At 39.7% G+C, this 20,254-nt stretch overlaps 1 protein-coding gene across 2 annotated transcripts in view; it reads left to right on the forward strand.

Moving 5' to 3' along the window:
• TTC17 (tetratricopeptide repeat domain 17) overlaps positions 1-16,264 on the forward strand; it is a 56,288-nt gene extending 40,024 nt beyond the window's left edge. The window contains exons 17-25 of one of the 2 annotated variants that reach the window (XM_015287199.4): positions 3,334-3,504; positions 3,901-4,151; positions 4,731-4,896; positions 7,355-7,475; positions 7,790-7,949; positions 8,417-8,500; positions 10,616-10,735; positions 12,579-12,722; positions 15,154-16,264. In XM_015287199.4, the coding sequence (XP_015142685.4) occupies positions 3,334-3,504; positions 3,901-4,151; positions 4,731-4,896; positions 7,355-7,475; positions 7,790-7,949; positions 8,417-8,500; positions 10,616-10,735; positions 12,579-12,722; positions 15,154-15,285 (1,349 nt within the window). In that variant the 3' untranslated portion in view covers positions 15,286-16,264. Of the gene's footprint in view, positions 1-3,333; positions 3,505-3,900; positions 4,152-4,730; positions 4,897-5,523; positions 5,636-7,354; positions 7,476-7,789; positions 7,950-8,416; positions 8,501-10,615; positions 10,736-12,578; positions 12,723-15,153 lie in introns of those variants that run through there. The other variant, XM_040701409.2, reaches the window with a different exon arrangement.
• Positions 16,265-20,254: the final 3,990 nt, after the last annotated feature.

Consider the following 20,254-nt stretch of genomic DNA (forward strand, 5'->3'; position numbering starts at 1 on the left):
GGCAGGACTTGTCCTATAAAATGATAGATGGCAATATGCTGTTCTTCAGTTTCATTTCTCTAATGAATATATTTAATACTAAAAGCATCACCGAAGCAACAAGCACTCCCAAAGTTTGCATGTGGTCCATTGAGATTATTGTTATTAATTTTCATGTTTAAAGGGTAATATACCACTCTCTTCATAAGAAAAGGTAGTTATTGTCAGTACATTTTTCTGTGAAGAATACGGTTTTGAATGTGTATCAGAAAACATGGAGTTTGACTTCTTGCTGTGAGGTTCTTTAGCGGTAATGGCTGTCATAGTTGCTAAAGCTTTGGTGGAAATTGAAGAGGGGCCCTGAAAATCAGGATGGTCAATATTAGATGGAAAGGATGACTTTATCAGATCTTTTCTGTACTTATAATATGTGGTATTCCCTCATGGCAGGGTGGTTGAGACCGTGTGTTGCAGTAGTGCTGTACAAGCACTTTCATGTTAGCCCCAAAATTAAGCAGATTAAAATGACATGAGGAATAGAGACCTCTAGCATATAATACTGTTTTCTGCTTTTCATCTTTAGGATCTCCATGCTTTGTTTTAGAATCTGTATTGTTTTTTCTATCCAGTGGATTTGATTTATAGCTTATGAACTTTTCTCATTTCTTTTTCTTCCAATTTTTACATTAAATAGGCACAGTCAGGCTATTTATTTGTCTTATTTCCTTCTCTTGTAAATAATAATATTACTTATATTATTATTAATATTATATAAAATGCAGAAGACTACATACGTGTTCTGTCTGTAACATCTTTGTTCCAGTGACTAGTGCATAACAACAGAGTCTTACAATGCACAAGATAGAACAGTCTGATACACTTTTATCTGGACTTTCTGAGCTCAGGAACAAGGTCACAACATCTGCTCCCAGAAAATGAATGAGCAACGAAGAGATCCTTCTTCAGTACATTTTCATGCAGTAAGCTGGAGGATCAAGTCCTGTGAAGTGGTTTTAGACTTCAGCTTTTGTAACAGTAATCCCTGTGTCTGAACTTTACACCCAAAATTCACGTGTGCATTTGTACAACCAGAATATTTGTGAGTAAGAATAAATACTGTACAGCTGAGCATTCCTAAGGCAGCAGTCGCTTTTGTCGTTCACCCAGGCGGTGTGCAGTAGGTATTGAAATGATGCGGGTCATGCTCCATGCTCTGCCACCTGGGAATGTTCTTGGAACCTGGAGCTGCATTGTTCCTTTGGTGGAACTTGTACTGGGTGTTCTTCCCAGTTGTTCTGCAGGCGTGCAGCTGACACGAGCTGTAACATTCTGAGGGCGGTGTTTCCATACCACCAGGTCCCTGGTAAGCTCATCCAAGACCTTCTCTTCTTTTTTCAGCCAGCTTTTTTTTTTCCTCCTGTGACATCAGGCAACTGAAAGCAGTAATTTCAAAAAATCAGGCCACTTAGATTTCTATATATAGCAGCTCTCGGATCCCAAGAAGGCCAGCACTCTCATCTAGTCTGTTTTTAGCTGTATTTGTAAATTAATATTAACAAGGTTAGTCTTAAGTAGAATTGTGTCTTTTTTCCTCTCACTTGCTATTTCTAGCTTTTTTCCTTTTTTTCTTTTGTGTTTTTATCTCAAAAACAGTTATCTGTATTTTGTCCCCTTTGCTTTTTTTTCCCCCTTTGTACTAATGATGAATTGACCTTCAGCAAAAGGAGTTGCAGTCATTGCATTACTGAGTAACACCTGACTTGCATCAAAATCAGACTGGTTTTGATGGCAGGCAGGGGGACTAGTTTAAACTTTATGTTCTGTGCACACCTTTCTTCATGAAATAAACATGAAGATCTCCATAGATTTGAAGGGATATTTTTTTTTTTTGTAATGAAACCAATGAGTTTTTTTATTGACAGCAAAGAGGGAGATGTGAGAGGATTAAAGAAAGAGTTGCTAATAGAATAAGTAGGAAGGGAAGAATATAATTACATGGTAGATGTTAGGACAGTTTCTGAAGTTACCAGCTTCTGGTTTGAATGTTTGCTTATCTAATGGCTTTGTCTGTCTTTTCATATTTGGCAGAAAACTAGTTCTTACTGAACCTTTTTTCTGGAAGATTCATGAATACAGTTCTTTGGGGTTTTTTTTGACATCTCCATAGGTGTTATCTGAGTGTTGACAGATGCAGAAGTACAGAGCATACCGTGTATGTTCCACCACTGACAAGTAGCAGATCAGGTGACGCTACCTGAGAGTTAAGCCATCTTCTTCCTGCTGGCCTGATGGAGAGTGAGGCCTTAAAAGTATTATTTTGTAACATGGGATCGTTGTCAGGAGAAAGCAGCTTTATTCATATCCTTCATAGTTCGTGCTGCCAATTGGAAAAATAGTGCTTTCCATATGCATTGAGCAATACAATTAGCTTTCATGAGAATAGAGCAGGGAGCATACTTGAGGATCTTGCATTTAGCGTAGGTTCTTTGATTCGCTACGTGCTTCTTAATTCACTTGTGTATATAAGCTGTGTTCACTCACAAGTGATTGAAAGGAGAAAGGAAGGATTTTAGAACAGTAGCTTAGTACTTGGGATATCTCCTTTGCTTCTCAGTGACAGGCTTCCCATGTCTTGGCTCTGTAGCTGTGCCACAAAGTAAGGGCAACTCCCAGCCCTCACACCGCGTGGGAAATGCATGTCCCTGTATCTGGGGAGCTCTGGGGAGGTCAAGGGGATCAGCCCTTTAGATGTTGTGCCTGGAAGACTGACAAGGAATTACTGTTCGGAAATCTGCGATCTTGAATTAAAATGTATTTGTGATCAAAACTACTGGTAAAAAGTTGCAGCTGATTTAGGTGACTATCTTTTAAAATTGTCTAAAAGCCTAACAGTGTGTCACTGAATGATGCCTGAAGGAAGGTTAGCATTGCAACCTGGCTGGCTGTCTTTAGAACGACTCATTACAGCTCTGTGTTTGAATTTTTCTGAATGGACCCCCGTGTGCTGTGCAATGTCACTAAAAATACACTTTTGAAACACTCATTGAAAGTGTTACCACCACACAGTTATTTTTCAAGTACTGTGCAGCCTCCTTTCAAAAGATGCTTGTGTTTTCTTTCATTAGTCATTCACAGTGTATAGGTAAAAGCATTTTCTGTAACTTTTTTAGGTAATCTGCCTTGTCAAAAGGCAGAGCAGGGTTGTTTTGGTTTGGTTTTGTTTTCCACTAAGGAATGGCTTTGATACTTTGTGAAACTGTACTACTAATCTGTGTGTAGAAAACTACAAGACTGCTTACTTATGTCCAAAAGGAGCTGTTGTATGTGCTGTATCAATAAATTTCTCTCTTTCAGGTCACTGTCATGAGAAAAGTTCAGAAGGTAGTCATGACAAGGAGAAATACTTTGATGACCACCATGAGTCAGTCACAGGAATGGCAGAAGGACATTCTGAGGGAGGTACAGAAGATACAGAAATCCTCACTCAGCGTTCCGTAAGGGATCCCTCCATCTTGAAACTGGAAAGTAAGTCAGCCTTAAAATTCAGTACTGACGGATGAATGATTTTTCTAGATTTTTTGGAAGAGCTATCTTCCTTCCTCCAAGGAGCTACATTATTCCCTTCTGCCTGCAAAGTGAAAAGTAATCCTTAAAACTTACTTTGTTGTGTTTACTGTTCTTCTCTAAGCCTGACATGAAAATGCATAAAATCAAAAAGCGAATCAAAGGTTAGGATGCTTTCCAAGGTAAAGGATGTAGTCTGCATTCTCCAGACCAGTTCTCCATATGCAGCATGGAGTGAGTATTTAGTCTGTGCAAGTCAAAGAGTCGAATCACAGGGGGGAAAAAGAAATAACCATTCTTTTTATAAAACGTATGGATGAAGCTAGGAACAAATGAGGTTATGGTATTCCCTTTTAGACACTGTTACTGCAGAAAGCAATGGTTCAGAAGGAATGGAGAGTTTAGAAGATGATCAGATGTCTGAAGAGATGCTGGCTTTGGTGGATGAGTTTGAAAACTCATGGCCTCAAGAAGCTTTTGAAGGAGCGCTGGAAGTAAAAGGTCGTCGGATGGACTTACAGGGAATCCGTGTCCTAAAGAAGGGAGCTCAGGATGGCCTGGCAAGCTCCTGTTTTGGGGACTGTGGTGATGATGATGAAGCTGAATGGGTAAGTTTGGATGAGTTTGTAAGTCTCGTACCAACTTACTGTTACAGAGGGAAAGACTAGGACAGTTTCTGGGAACTTCCCCTGTGGGTTACACAGAGCTGGTTTGTGGTTTATGTGAAATGAACAGCTAATTTCGGTCCATTCTAAAGGAGAGGCTTCCACTAAAACTTACATCATTGATTATCAACAGCAGGCACTTGGGTGTTGGATGTTGCTGGGTGCCTCCATGCTACCTGTACAGAGTTACAAAGGAGACAAGATTTTAACCAAATGTTCTAGTTAGCGTGAAGATAACAAAATACCTGTGGTCATCATGTTGCAAACAAAATACATAATGAGAAATGCATTTCAGCTCTTCAGAGGTTTTCTCTTAGGTTAGAGATTGAAGTTGTATGTTGTTTGCATAGCATGATACACTGAAAATGAGCAGGCTCAGAGAATGAGTTGAGATGGGGAGATGAGATCTCATCATAACATCTTTGGGATTGAATCCTTGGGCTAAAGCAGGTAGTGTATTGGAGCAGCTAATACTTGTGATGTTTCTTAATATTAACCGTGCCAATATTGTCCTTTTGGTAGATCACTTTTCAGGTCAAACGTTTAAAGAAACCAAAAGCTGATAGCTTGGATCTCCAGGAGCCAACTGGGAGAAATGGAGAAGAAGGGACTAATGGAGAAAACGAAAACTTCTACCAAACTGCCTTGGAAATCAGTGGACCAAAGATACCTTCTCCTGGACCAATCGGTAACTTGCCACTTTGAGAGAAAGTAAATCCCTTGCAGGTTTTGAATTACTATACAATCATAGAATGGTTTGGGTTGGAAGGGACCTTTAAGATCATCTAGTTCCAAACCCCTGCTGTAGGCAGGGACACCTCCCTCTAGACTATGGTTTACTTCATGGAAACTTTTATTTTACATTGGTTTATTACCATAAATATGCACCACAAAGATGACATAGTGAAATATACCTTCTAGATGAGAATGTGGAAAAACAACAGGTCTCTTCCATGAAGTACCTTCTTCGTGAAGTACAGCATAACTTCATCCACTGTATGAAAACCCAGAACTTCTGGAGATAAAGTGGTAAAAGTGGAGAGTGAAAGACAGTGATAATGTCAGTAGAAGTAGTAAATGGAGTGGGGAGGAAATTAATTTTTTTGTTAAAACTGAATGGAAAGAGAAGTTGCTTTTTTTTTCTTTTTTTTTAAACCAGATGAGAGATGCTTTCAGGGACAGATATGGGGTAAAAGCTTAAATTTATTATTGACTAAACGTAACTTATGCAATTCAAAAACAAAATACAGAAAGTTTGGTCTAGTAGAAATAAATGGAACTTAGTGTTCTACTGTGATCGATTTGGTGATATTAGAAGAGAAGATTCAGATGCTGTCTTCCAGAAGAGTAGAGCTAGTGAAGAGCACAGTCTTGCACCAACGTGGATGAGGAGATTTGCAGAGAGAGTTTTGCTACTTAAGGAACAGGTATTGTAGAGAGATCTATTAAGATAGTGCAAGTTAGTTCCATCAGTGCATTCCTTTGGACAGAAATCATCAGCACTTGATTACTTTGATTAAAATTTGGAATTTCTGGGACCTATTGATGCCAAGGAAGAGAGGGTGAATAATTGTTCCCCATACATTTCACTTTACCATGATTTCAATTGATGTAAAATTTTAACGTTATAGGTATGCAAAAATGTGTTCTCCTGTACGTTCCAGCCATTGACAATTTGGTGACTTAGAAAGTAACTCACGTTTTTGAAGGCTTTTATGTGAAGTCTTTAACAAGCTTAAAAAGTTATAAGCAACTAACAAATGTAAGTTATTAAATTAAATAAGGAGGATTGCATGACAACAAGTTACCGTTTGTGAGGACGCACCTTTCCTTTTCTCAGTATGTGTTCTCTCCCTGAGCTACTATTCTGGCTTTATTACACAGCATCCCTTAATTGTAAAGTCATTAACTTTCTCTCACTCCTGAGAGGCAAGATCTGCTGACATCCTCTTTACAAGAACTACATTATCAGAAGTTTAAGTAATGCCTTGGAGGTCACCTGGGGAATTCCAAGCAGAACAGGGAAATGAAGCTGACTGTCCTTTGTCTGACTGGTACTCTGATAACTGATCTGTTTAACGTTTTCATGCCTTTCACTATCTTTCGCTGTTCGTGCCAATAGTAACTCTAAATCAGGTACTGCACAGTGCTGATGACAAAAAATAATCTTTCCCCTCTGGAATTTCCCAAAGTTTCTCAAAGTTAATTTTCCTTTAATCAGAATATTTTACAAAAGACAGTGTTGCAGACTTTATCATCATTTTGCAAAACTGTGGTGAGGCACTTAAACCTTGCTGGGAAATAGATCTTGCATCCAAGAAGTCAAAATTTTAGGTAACCAGAAATAGGTACTATAATACTGCATATGTAGCTGATGTGATAGACCTGCATGTTTGTGAATTTGGCCTCTCACTGTGCAAATGTAAGGCTACGATGAAACTCTTACCTTCAAAACAGTTCAGATGAGTTTGATGAGAGAAGCATCTTTCCTAGCAGTTAACACAAGTTGGATTTGTTGGATTTGGTACCATATCCACCAAATATGAGGGGAAGATTTCAGTGGATTTCGGATCAAATGTGAAGATCAGATTCCTAACATAAAGTGAATTATTTAACCTTGCCCTTCCTTGGTTAACTCCTTTCCAAAATGAGAGGTTGTAAGTGTAATTGCTAGTTTCAGAAATGCTGCTGCCTTGAATGCGTATGCAGTAAAAGCTTATTCATGGATAAGAAATGGCAGTATTTTTCATCTCAGGTTGTCAGAAGATGGAGTAGTCAACTTTTATTAGTTCTTACTGTAGCTGTACATCGTAAATGATAACTCACTTAAGAGCTTTAAGGAGTTAAAGATATTATTTGTAAACAAGAATGACGATTGTTTTTAATCTGCAGCTATTGAACAACTCTAACTTATAATGTGTATCTTACAACTTATCTGCCATAGCATCCACTTCTGTCTTTGGATCCCACAAGTTCCACTCAGTGTATTTAGCTATGGAATTGTTCTTAAATCTAACAACAACATTGTGACTTTTATGTTGTAGGGAATGTATCTACTGGTGTATTTTGTAATTCATTGTACTAAGTCTTTCTGCTTGAAAATAATCCCTTTTATTATTTCTTTTTTTTCCCCCTCTTCTCTCCAGGAAAGAGGCATGACTATCGGAGCCTTGGGTGGCCGAGTCCTGATGAATGTCTGAAACTGCGTAGGGTAGAGCTCACAACTGTGGCCAGCACGTGGCTCGCTGTTTCTGCTAAAAACATTGAGTGAGTATCTTATATATGGACCTTAAGCCGCTCGCAAAAAGCAAGGCAGTTGTATGGCCTCAAGTATACATTAACTGAAGATTTTATTGTTCTTTAAAGTAAGAAGGAAATATCAGGATTACAAAGACACTTGAAAACATGATGTGGTATTTAGACTTGCAAAGAAGAGTGCAACTTCAGACTGAAGATCCAGTTTCTCTTCCTTCTCAAGTTGTTCGAAGGAGATTCTTCTTTGCAGTTTACACTCACTACAGAACTTTGTAATGACTCTTCTATTCTCTCCTCCTTACTGATTAAATTTATTACCTTTGTAGCATTACAGAACACATTGATTTTGCAACACAACTGCAAGAACCAGCCATGGAGCCCCTTTGTAACCCCAATCTCCCAGCTAGTATGCATACTTTGGACCACCTGCAAGGTGTCTCTAGTCGAGCAAGCCTGCATTACACTGGAGAGAGTCAGCTTAAAGAGGTATGCCATAGTTGAAGGCTGTCACACAAAAATATCCATACCATAGCAGATTGAAAGTACGTTTAGTGCCCTGTCTCCCAAAGTGCCCTGCAGTATACGAATACCTGAATAAGAATGATGCAAGCTGAAAGTGATATTTTTTACCACACTGTTTTCCCAACCTTCTGTGATCTGAGCTGAGGAAAATACTAAAACACCATTGCTGTCTTGGTATTTATCACTTTAGATAGATGAATTAGTAGAAGAAAAATCAAACAGAGTATACATGAACTTTTAGAATTCTCAATATTTGATGGCATGGAGTTAAAACACCCTATGATTGTAGTACTAACTGAAGTTATACAGTGAAGTTTAGGTTCAAACGAGCGAGAGATTTGCAAAATGCTGAGTGAAAAGAGTAGCCAACAAGTGAAGGACATCTTTTCTCAGTTTCCATCTTTTAAGTACTTGTCCTTTCTCTTTCACAGGTGCTACAGAATCTTGGCAAAGACCAGTACTCACCACAGTCGTTAGAACAAGTTGGTACTCGAATAGCCAAAGCTCTGGAAAAGGTACATATGAATGTGAAGAAGAATAATGTCTGGACATACTGCTTGGCTTAGCAGTCAGTCCAGTCTCAAACCATCTATCTGAAATAAGGAATGAATTTGTACTTGGACTTGAGATTTGTGTCTGTTCAGCATCTGTAATGCCCTCCCAGGCTTTTACTTGAGCTCTATATCCTTTGCTTACAATTGGGAGTCCCACTGTCAGGTCTTTTAACCTGCCTCTCTACAAAAACCTAAGCTTGTGAAATTTCCCAGTATTTCCAACCCTGCTGTGAGCTGTATTGCTGGCTGCCGATGCATATTATATACAGGAATGATGCAGAGCTGTTGGAGTGGGTCCAGAGGAAGGCCCTGAAGATGATCAGGGGTCTGGAGCACCTCCTGTGAAGAAAAGCTGAGAGAGCTGCACTTATTTAGCTTGGAGAAGAGAAGGCCCTGAGAAGACCTCGTTGCAGCCTTCCAGTATTTGAAGGGAGCTAACAAGCTCCCAACTTTTTACGCTGTCTGATAGTGATAGGATGTGGGGAAATAAACAAAAAAAGAGAAGATTTAGGTTAGATGTTAAGAGGAAAATTTTTACTCAGAGGGTGGTGAGGTGCTGGAACAAGTTGCCCAGAGAAGTTGTGGATGCCCCATCCCTGGGAGGCATTAGAGGCCAGATTGGATGGGGCCCTGGGCAGCCTAATCTGGTGGGTGGCAGCCCTGCCCGTAGCAGGGAGGATTGGAACTGGATGATCTTTAAGGTTCTCTCCAACCTAAGCCATTCTGTGATATTAAACAGTTTTAATACTTCTCAATCTCTCTTTCTCTCTCTTCTGGTGCTACATTCACTTGGAGCTTATGGAAAGTCAGAGTTAACCCATGGCTCAGCATTTCCAATTGCACTTTTGGCAGGCAGAGACTTCCTCTCTTTCTTACCTATTTGCTTTTTCCTTATGCATTGTTGAGCTGAAGAGTCAGATGCAGTCAGGCAGTGGTATAGCACCATGTGCAAGGCTGCACTTCCTCTTCCCCACTGAGAAAACCAAGCTTCCTAGCTAGATCAAGGCTACTGAGGACCTCAGCTGGAGGGATGCTTGGGGACATAATTTTCCCAGGATATACAAGGCAGATCAGAATGAAGTGATTGTTGTATACTTTCGGTGTTGGGAAGATATCTCAAACTATTATACAAAAGAGGGTTATACCAGAACAGTTTGGTGCCCCTGGCCTATTCTACTGAAGGCCCTCTAAGGAAGCTACTGTGCTTAGAAACTGAAGTCAATAAGCCTTTATCGTTCCCAGAAAGTGAAGATATTACTCTTAAGCTTGAATAGTAAACTGAGTTTCTTTTGACTTCAGGTATGCTAATTTTTGTCTTACATACTACACTTGTGCCTGCAAACAGCAAGCTTTGTCCAAATAAGCTGAAAATTTACTACTAATAGAAGAGAAACAGAATTCTTCATAAGGCTAGCTGTGATGAAAATAAAGCACAATTCTTCTGTCTACCAATCTAATTCATTATTCACAAGAGTTAATCAAACAAATCAAGATGACTACTTAATTAATTGCGTATGTGAGCACAAACATTAGCTTGAAGTATCTGAGTCCCTTGAATTCAAGCACATAGTATTTTCCTCTCTAACATGTGGCATGGGAGTCAGCCAACTGGAGGCAACAAACTTGATCAGCTAGACTGTTCAGGCTTCTGCTTTGAGTTGCATCCCAGAGCATCCTTTCTCCTTCTGATGGCTACAGAGAGCCTGAGGAGTCCAACCAGCCAACTTAGCTGGCAAAAATTGTTGATTTATCTATGGTAATGTATATACGCATCTAGATGCTCAGCACCTGACAGCTGGTTAGGAGCTGTTGTGACTGCTGAAGCTGTTGTTACTGTACAAAAGATTAAGAAAATGATGTTGCACTTGGAATTTGTGTTTCATTTGGCAGTCTCATTGATGAGGCTATTGCTTATATGTTATTAGATGAATTCTTTTGACACTTGGGAATAGTTGAATGCTATTTTTAAGTGAAGCATCCTCTATTCCAACATACTGAGTAAATTTGAAGAGTGAAAGACAGGAAGATCATTCACTACAGGTGTCTGTATGACTCATTTTTTGTGTTCTCTTCCAGAATCAGACTTCATGGGTCCTCTCTAGCATGGCAGCTCTCTACTGGAGGGTGAAAGGCCAAGGAAAGAAGGCGATTGATTGTTTACGGCAAGCATTACACTATGCACCCCATCACATGAAGGTGTGTACACGTCTGCCTGCTACACAGATAAAATAATGTTGTCCTTGTGAGATAGCTACTTAGTTTTCACATACGATTGTTAAAACTAGAGTTGTGCATATCAGGAGTCTGTATATGTACTGTGTATCAGCTAGTTGTAGTGAAGTTTCAAGACTTTCACCACCTATTGAGTATGAGCCACAAAAGAGCAATTTCCTGCGTTTCAGTGGGTTTAACACTTCTCTGCTAAGCACTACAGGCTTAAACCTCCTTCTCTTACGTAGGACTTTGAATCTTTGTCAGCCTCGTCTTGTACAAGTTTTTTACCCTAAAATATGATTGTGCTTTTGAAGTGGGGCGAGGTGAGATCTGAAAGGATGATTTAAATGCTGAAATCATAAATGTTTTGGTGGACTAGTGCCTGATTTTGAGCGGCAGTTTTGTGCTTTAGACATAGCTCACTGTTTCAGTTGACTGCAATGCTTTGCACCCTCAGTGGTGCCCCATGGGGTGCTGAGTGTCTGTTCTTAGACACCTGCTTCACCCTTCCAAACTGGTAAATGCAGTATAGGCCCCTAACTCAGCACTGTGGATTTCACTTTCAAATTGTGCCATGCTGCAAAATGCAAACCACTTTTTGACTCTTGGTCTGAAGTTCTCTGAAAATTAGGAGACACAAAGTAGTTTACACTGTCAGGTTGTTATTAAGAAGATTTATCCATGAAAGGCCTCAACTAAGAAATGTTGATCTCTTCCTATTTCACATCATTACTATCTTTTGTCTCCTATAGTTCTATCTTTTTATCATCATCCTTTTAAAATAAGGTTGGAACCAAGGCCTGACACAACAAACCTGTCTTTCTATTATGGTGTAGTGCTGACTGTTTTCTGGTACCATGATACGAAGTTGACTGGGACTGGTTTACACCAAGTTTGTGCTTAGTTTTTGTCCTGGTATCAGAAAAAACTCTTGAGTCTTGTTTATAAAGATACAGCTGCAACTTGAAATCAGTGAGTTAGCACTGGATGAATAGTGATGTATTATTTTGTTTAATCTTCCTTCTTGGCTTTGTGCTCCGTCTCACCTTTTCACATCTGAATAAAGAGTAGTTTTTTCCCCCCGGTTTCTTCTGTGATTCTGACTTCCATAGTATCTGCATGGCACCAAGGAGGAAGGGATCAGATGCATCTTAAATTTTTAGTTGTTCTGTTGAGGACATCTGCAGCTCACCTCTGAGCAGTATTTTGTCCTTCCTTGGTGTGAAGTCCAGCTCCCTGAGAGTTTGTTACAGCTGTCCACAGTTTTGTCAGTCAGACACAGTCTGGAAATTCAGAAAATTTAGTCACATTGGTGACTATCTGAGAAGGCTTTGTTTATAGATGTTAGCCAGCATCTTATAGGAAATCTGTGGCAGAGAAGAGAGAGAAAGCAGTATGTGAGTTGCACTGATGTTTAACCCTTCTTTCACTTCCCTACTTTCTCTTTATTCGTATTCCTTTTGTACAACTGCTGAAGGAGAGGGATCAAAGAGCTGCTCTCATCTTTTAGAGTACATCTTATCTTTGGGGGAAAAGTAACAACATCTTAAAAATAAATGTATGTGCCACGATATTTAATGTGAGGTAATTCTTGAGTTGTTTATCTATGCCACAGCGATGTTTGCTCATTTCCATGAGCAGATAAATGTGTATGAGTTGCTGTTTTTGTTTGTTTATAGCTCAGGGTCAGATGCCTTTTTTCTGGTAAATGTAACTCAGCACCTTCAAAGTGACCAGGTGGTGGAGCCTTCTGTCAGTCTTCTTGCTCCTGAAACAATTTCAGTGGAAAGAATCTCACTGTTGATCACTTTCTCTTCTCTTATAGGATGTACCACTAATAAGCCTGGCAAACATCTTCCACAACGCCAGACTTTGGAATGATGCCATCATTGTGGCTACCATGGCAGTGGAAATAGCACCACACTTCGTGGTTAATCATTTCACACTGGCGAATGTCTACGTAGCAATGGTGAGTGTGCCTGTTACCCTGATGTGCTGTTTCTATGGCACATGGGATTCATATTTCCACAAATAATTTTGGAGAAGCAACATTTATGAAACAGGGAGACTATCACTAAGAATTTTTTTTTTTTAATGTATACTTTTTGGAGCGTCAAAGCTTTTTATTACTCATGTAATACATGAATGCCAGTGTTATTACAGGCTGTCTTCAGAATGCTGCTTACAAAGCTTTGTTAAGACAATAGCAAACAATTGATGATTTTGACTGGCTTCCATTCTAAACAAGCACAGGATATTTTTGTTACACTGGGAAATTAATGATAAACTGAGTTTCCATCCTGAAGAGCTTAGTTTAATGTAGTTAGTAAAACCCAGTTTGCAGTTGCAATAAGCAAACACAAGAGATGTTTAATTTCACTATTTGGATTATCAACACCCAAAATAACTTACAGATTGAATTCAAAATTCTTCATACTTCCGATATATTCCAATCTATAATTCAGCTTCCACTATTTCACATGAAAGCAAAATGTTCATTCCTTTTTCATTACTAAAGCTGGATTGGTTCTTGGGTGTTTATTTTCTTTAACAGAACCAGTATATTTCAAGGGTAGGAAAGGCACCATTAAACTGGAACATAGTTGATATGTATATTCATGTCAAAAGTATTTTCAATTACACGTGTTCCTATCTATCCCTGCCAGTATTTAGCACTTGTCATAGATCTGTCTGTAATTGTTTGCCCTTCTGGTTAGGGGAGATCGTGCTGATAATAGGGTAAGTTGAGCAGGTAATGGTATACTGGGGGGTTGAAAAGAGCTGAAATGCACGGTGCTGTTAAACACACAGTGGAAACACACTGAAGAGAGGAATGACTTTGTTCTATTAAGCTATTGCTTCTGACAGTAGTTTGAAAGAAATGAAGTTGAAGTTTTATGCTCGAGTTGCCAGTGTCTTTTTCAAGTGAGCACAGTGCCTAAGGATAACTTTATTCTCCTGGATCTGAGAGATCTCTCAGTGAAGCCACATATTCATTACGTGAAATGGCTAGCAATAGGACAAAACTCATCTTCTGGATCAAATTCTACTGATTTAAATAAAAGTGAATTTATTTGTTTTGTATTTAGCAAGTTATCTTTAAGAACTGAGTCTGCCCAACAGATTGTTTAGAAAAAAATATCAGAATAATCAAAAGTATAGCATTATAGAGGCCAACGTTCCTTAATTTGCAAGACTTTTCATCACATTGCCTTGAAAAGTGGAGATTGTTGGCCTTGATAAGGATTGAGAACTCTGTATGGATGCTATGGAAGAAATCTAAACGATTGTCAAAGTAATACCAGATCACAGCAGATCTGAATATAGATGATTGCTTCTAAAAATGAAAAAATCTGCTTGCTTTCATTTCTGTTTGTCAGGACTCCCATAAAGTAATATGGGTTTTTCATTGTAATTCTTGTTGACACTGTATGAGAATACACTTTTTAAAAATCAAGACTTTACAACTCCAACATTGATCTAGTTAGTGTTCGTAATGAGGCTAGAAATGAACATTACCTGAAGTGTACAAACAAATGACTGAGAAACAGGAGCTTGACTAAAGCTGAGCTAATGCTCAGAGAGATCCTGGGGAGTTTCAAGTAGGAAGCAGCAGTCTGCCCAAAGTTCTGTCTTCTTTTACGTATAAAGAGAATTGAGAGTGTAGAAGTGCTGTGCCACGTGCTGTCTGCTTCCACGTGGGGATGTTAGTTTAGCTCTTCACCAGTAGTTCATCAATAGCCTTGCCATAGGAAATACTGAATATGCTGTTTAAGAGAAAAAGGCGCCAAAATCTAACATTGGTTTTAAAGCTCTTTTGGGGATTCCCTTTAGTAGATTCAGGAAAAAAAAAGAAAAAAGAAAAAATCATCCACAGTCTCAAAAATATAGAAGCAGCTCCATTCTTATAAGGAGAAAAGAGGAGGAAAAACGTGCAGAAAGTGGCTGAAAAGAAACATATAGAATCGTTTGAGCTGTAAGAGACCTCTCAGGTCACTTGACCCAACTCCCCTGCAGTGAACCGGGATATCAACAGCTGGATCAGGCTGATCAGAGCCTTATCCAGCCTTACCTTGGATGTCACCAGGGACAGGGCATCTACCACCTCTCTGAACAACCTGTTCCAGTGCTTTGCTGCCATTTTAAACAAAGGAAAACATTGTTATATTCATTCTAAATCTTGGGTTTTGTTGGTTTTTTTTTAAACTATTTTACAGCAAGAGTACTAAGATAGATTATTAAAAAGAAAAGGCAAGAGAATTGGTCAGTAATGTTCTGCAGTTATTTGAATCAAGGGAATACCGGAGTTATCTGGAGGAGGAAAAGAAAGAATAAGAAAGTTGGTGTTCACTGTTTTTTAGGATCTGACTTTGCAATCTTCTGTCCTTTTTTTTCTGTAGGAAGAGTTCGAAAAGGCGATGAAATGGTATGAGTCAACATTAAAACTTCAGCCGGAGTTTGCCCCAGCAAAGAATCGAATCCACACCATTCAGTGTCATTTACTTATGAAAAAAGAGCGACGGTCTCCATAGAGATGGGCGTTTTTTCTCTTTTTTTCTTCTTTTCTTTAAAGCCATTCTTCACTACTCTGCTTTTAAGTGTGCTAAGATAAATTGATGAATCAAAATTTTTAACAAGGCTTCTGGAAAGAGATGGGATTTGGATCAAGGGTTCTTTTATCTTTTCTCAGATATAGAGGCATCATTGGAAAGTGTTTCACAGACAATAATTTTAAAACATCCATGTAAATATTAAACCGAGGAAGTTCCATGAGTCCATAACCACCTGTACCAGGACCCGGGCACCATTAGTTTCTCCTTAATGCTCAGATTGGCATTCAGCATCCAAAATGACTTGCTTCATGTCTTATAATCTAGGTCAATAGAAATGCAAAGCACACACCCATACTAAATAGTAAGAAGAGATAATCAGCAGTTCATCCATGTGAAATTCATGCTTTGTCCAGTCCTGTTTACTCCATGCAACGTTGCCTGCTTTTTTTGGAAGGAGAGGCACAGAATTTCAAACATTTATTTAGGAAACAAAATAAAAAGGAGTTAGGAACATCTAGCATTTTTGGCATGATTTATTTCTGTTGGAGATGAGGGAATGAAGGGTGGGGAACACCAGGACACTGAAGTCAAAGTGTTTTTTTTTTTTAATCTTACTCGCAGGGAAAAAAAAAAAGAAAAAGAGTAGAAAACCCAATAAGATGTTTTATATTTGTCTGTATATTCATAGCCTTCTGCCTCCCTGAATGGTTGTTTTACTGATTCTTTGTTCACTGTATTTCTAGTCATTTCAGAGTAAGGTGCAAGTTTCTTCTCTGAGCCATACTTTCATCAACTGAGAAGGAGCAGGGAGGCATTGTCAAGGTATCATCAGCAAATGAGTCAGATGGAAGATTTCCAAATCAGTTTTCTCTTTGGTTGGTGGAGGACATGTTTCTCCATGCATACATTGTTGAATTAACAAGGGCACATATTTCAAATAAATTGTTTATGAACAAAACGTGGCTTCTCCTCTCATCTGTGTGTCATGCGCCGTTTGAAGGGAACTAGACCTGGGGAGCTGCTGCATTTCTTTTGGAGCAAGCAGAGCTGGGAGTTGGCGCAGCCCTTAGCATTCCTAGTCAGATAATGGTTTGCTACATACCCATGGAAAACTCCTCACCCCTCTTTCAGTGACAGAAATTAAGAGCCAAAACGGCAGTGGTGGAACCTATGACATCAGTGTAGTTTTTGTAATTTAGTGTAACTTTTCAGTTCATAAAATGATCCCTGAATATTTTTATATATAATTGAAGATGAGTAGTTTTAATGCAAATGTTTACCTCCGTTTTACTGCAAGTAATTTCTTTTATTAATCTAGGAAGCCTCACAGAGGTATGAGCAAGTACTGCTCTTGGGTAGATTTTTATTAAAAACGTGTGTGTGTGTTGAATTTCTGATTGTCATCTGAGCCAACAGCAAGTCAAATTGTATTCCTTTCCTCAGGCTGTTTGGAAGCCTGATAATGTTGACTGGAGATCTGTCTGCATAAGTTCTATTGTTGCGAGAGTCAGATCACTTTCAGGAAAGTCTAATCCAACGCCACAAGGATCCATGGGCTGGGAGAAGAAACTGTGGAGACTTCTCACCTGGAGCTTTGGGAGAAGCCAATAAGGTAGGTGCACGTTAAAGGAAAGAAGTACCATTTGAGTTAGAAAAAACATAATATGCAAAAAGTTTTCTTCCCTGGAAGATCCAGCTTACTGCTTAATGCTCTGATGTGTCATACGGTTGAATCAAGTGGTTGCCACGCCCTGACGTTTCTACTGTGTCTGTCTCACTGGTGATAAGCAATGTCAAGATTTAAGTAAAGAGTAATGGTGATCCGTAAGAACCTAAAGCAGCTGTATGTGGCAGTACTGGCTTTGTCAAAGATGGAATGAAAGTAAACCTATTCTGGATCACCTAGCTTTGCTCGTAGACAGCACTGATGCGCACTTAAAATTAGGCTTTATTACCCTTGTCAGTTTACATCTTGCTTACAGCGGTTGGCTTGGTTGGTTGGTATCTTCAGCAGCGTAGCAACGAGCATGGCATACAGACATAGTACACAGGGTAGACAGGTGCCCTATATTTTGTGTGGTGATCATACCATAAACTGGTGTTGCCACCAAGGATATAGCAAGCTATTTATCTACTTTATCTGATTGCATTTTCAAAGTATTCATACCTTGTAATGGTTCTTTGGAACTGCAATAGTCTGACTTCATCTATTTTATTCTGAATATTGGTTAAGTCCTCCAAGGGAATGTATGTTACCTTACTCATAAAACATCCACGTGCAGCTATTTATTTGTTGCTCACTGTTGTATCTGCCATGCAACTAATTATGAAGCAGCCCCTGCTTCCCTGTTAACTGTCTTTTCATAAATTCCAGGTAATTCTTCGAAGTGTTGTAATGGCTTCCATCAGCTGCTTACAGTGCATAAAATTGATGTAGAGAAGAAAACAGTTTAGTCAAGCATAAGCTTGGGCTAATGCCAGCAGTAAGGCGTGTGTCCTAAAGATTCCACTTCAGGATCTACTGGGGAGCACCAACTCCCATCTTGATCAATTCAGGTGGATTGCTCTTCTTTCTCATTTCTGTGTCTTAAACGCCCCTGCAAAAACATGAAGGATGGTGGTTTTCAATGTTCTGGTTGCATTCAAGTGTTAGGCAAAAACTAACGATGCCCATCTTACAAGGAGAAGACAAGTTAGGCAGCGTGCTGGGAGGGAAATCAATGAATCTGATGGAGCAGAGGTGTGGTTCCTTGCAGGATGAGCTAGCTACTTAAGGATGAAATCTCCTTTCATTTAATCCATTTTAAAATAAGCTAAGCTTGTTGTGTAGGCTGCATCTTCAGCAGATGGAAAAGGTGATTATCTCCAGAGGTTGATCCACCCTCCCTGTGACAAGTAGTCTCTTCGATCAGCCCGTTCCTTCTCATGACTGCTGCGGTACCTTTGGCCAACTACCATATGATTTCTAATGATTATGCTTAATAACACATTTCAATTGACTAGCATTGCTAAATGTGTCGCCTAAGTTGTCTAATTTAGAGATGGCAAAACCATGGGTAAAGAGCAAAATCCTTTTCCACAGGAGAATTCTTTCTTCCTGGTTTTCAGAGTACATCCAGAAGTTGAAGTACAGATGAGAAAAAAAAAAAGTCCCTTTGTTTGCAGTTGGTATCACGCATCTAACATCAAAGGGCTTTTGAGCGCAGAATGTTCAGATACTTCTGCCTATGGAGTGGTGGCTTTGATTCACCATTGATGGCGTAGTTGTACTGATCAGGGCTGCACTGATCCTGTACAAAGAAGAAAAATGCAAAATGCTGTGTTGGCACCCAGGCTGGGTTTTTAATTCCCGTCACCTGCAATCTCTTTTTTATCACCTTTGATGACCAACTTTTATAATAGACTAGAATACAAATCAGAAGTTTTCTGATGGAGCTCACAACCTGCTTGTCTCCCACTCCCAAACCCTCGCATCTTCTCTCTTAACCTAGAGGAAGGAGAATAAAAACGAACAGAACCCCATGGCAATTGTACAATAGCCAAAGCTGCTCAAAGATGTTGTACTAGCTCTATCGCAGCATTGGGATGCTGCTCGTGGCATTTTGCTTCCTGAGACACTCAGTATCTCCCACGAACTTGTCTGGTTAGCAATTTTGGACCTCCTGGGGGTTAGAGCTGCTTCACAAACAGTAGTGTTCCCAGTCCTGTCCTCCTGTGTGACTCCAGGCAAAGCATTTCCCCTTCTCCCTGTACCTCTGCCTCCCACGCGTTGTCTGATGGCTTTGTAGAACATATGGCTTTTTTGGAGCCGCAATCCTTGCTGTTTATGTCTTCGTATGAGAAATGGTTGTAGTGCCAGGGAATGCAAACAGTTACAGCACAGATTAAAAACAACTGTGGGGAGACCTATGAAGCGAGAAATGGGAAGAGTTTAATAGCCCCTGGATCGGCGCTGAAAGAGTGGAAATGCTTCATAAGAACTTCTTTCTGCATTCAGAAAACTACGAGCTCCTTTTCTCCTCCAGAGAAGATCAAGATGATCCTCCCATCTCAGGATCCACTAGAGGTGTCCTTCAGGAGTTCCGCAGGTTGCCTTGGTTTCCTAGAGGAGCTGTCCTGCAAGACTCCTCAGAGGCACATCCCCAAAGAGAGAGGTTTGTCACTTTGGGGTTTGCTCTTGTTGATTTTCTCTCTTAATTTGCCGAGTGTACTCAAGCATGCCGGTATTGATTCAAACAGAACGAATGGGTCTGTGATGCTGAGGCTTATGAAGCTTTCCTATCAATTTGTGGTTTTCTGGCTGCAGCCCGATGGCTGCAAGAGCCAGCAGAAGTTGCCCTGTGAGCGGCTGACAGGAAGGGACAGGCAGGGAGCTTGAGTGAATGTAGTTATTATTTTGCTATTAGCAAATGTGGACAGAACTGATTACAATCTATATTCTGTATTTACAGCGTTAAGGAAGCATGGAATCTTGCTGAATTAAATGAGAGCGTTCTTATGCTTACAGCTTTTCTGTGTTCAGTATCAAAGAGAGCAGGGTGGCTTTGGAACCACGCCTTGGTAAGGCTCACTGCTTAAAAAAGCAGCCTTTAAAACTTTGGTTAATTGTCAGCTTTGAACCATTGATGCCAATTGCTAGAGCAAAATTAATAGCCACCAATTCCGTTAGTAACACAGGAGATGTGGTAACAGTGCCACAAGAAGAACTGGTTCAAACACAGCTGGTTGGAGTTAGCTTTGTGACATTTTCAACGTAGAAGGATTGTCTTAAGACACGTGTTCCGATTTATTATTATTATTTTAGTTAGCTTTGGGCTGTTCCTTCCACGTTCAGCCCTTCAGACGCGGGTTATTACCAGCCTAATAGAGTTTTGTTATTTATACCTATTTGTGCAGATAGCAGGCCAGATGTTTCACAACGAGGCAGCCTCTGCTCTGAAGAGAGCGC

The sequence above is a fragment of the Gallus gallus genome, chromosome 5, assembly GCF_016699485.2.
Source record: "Gallus gallus isolate bGalGal1 chromosome 5, bGalGal1.mat.broiler.GRCg7b, whole genome shotgun sequence".
NCBI classification, from domain to species: Eukaryota; Metazoa; Chordata; class Aves; order Galliformes; family Phasianidae; genus Gallus; species Gallus gallus.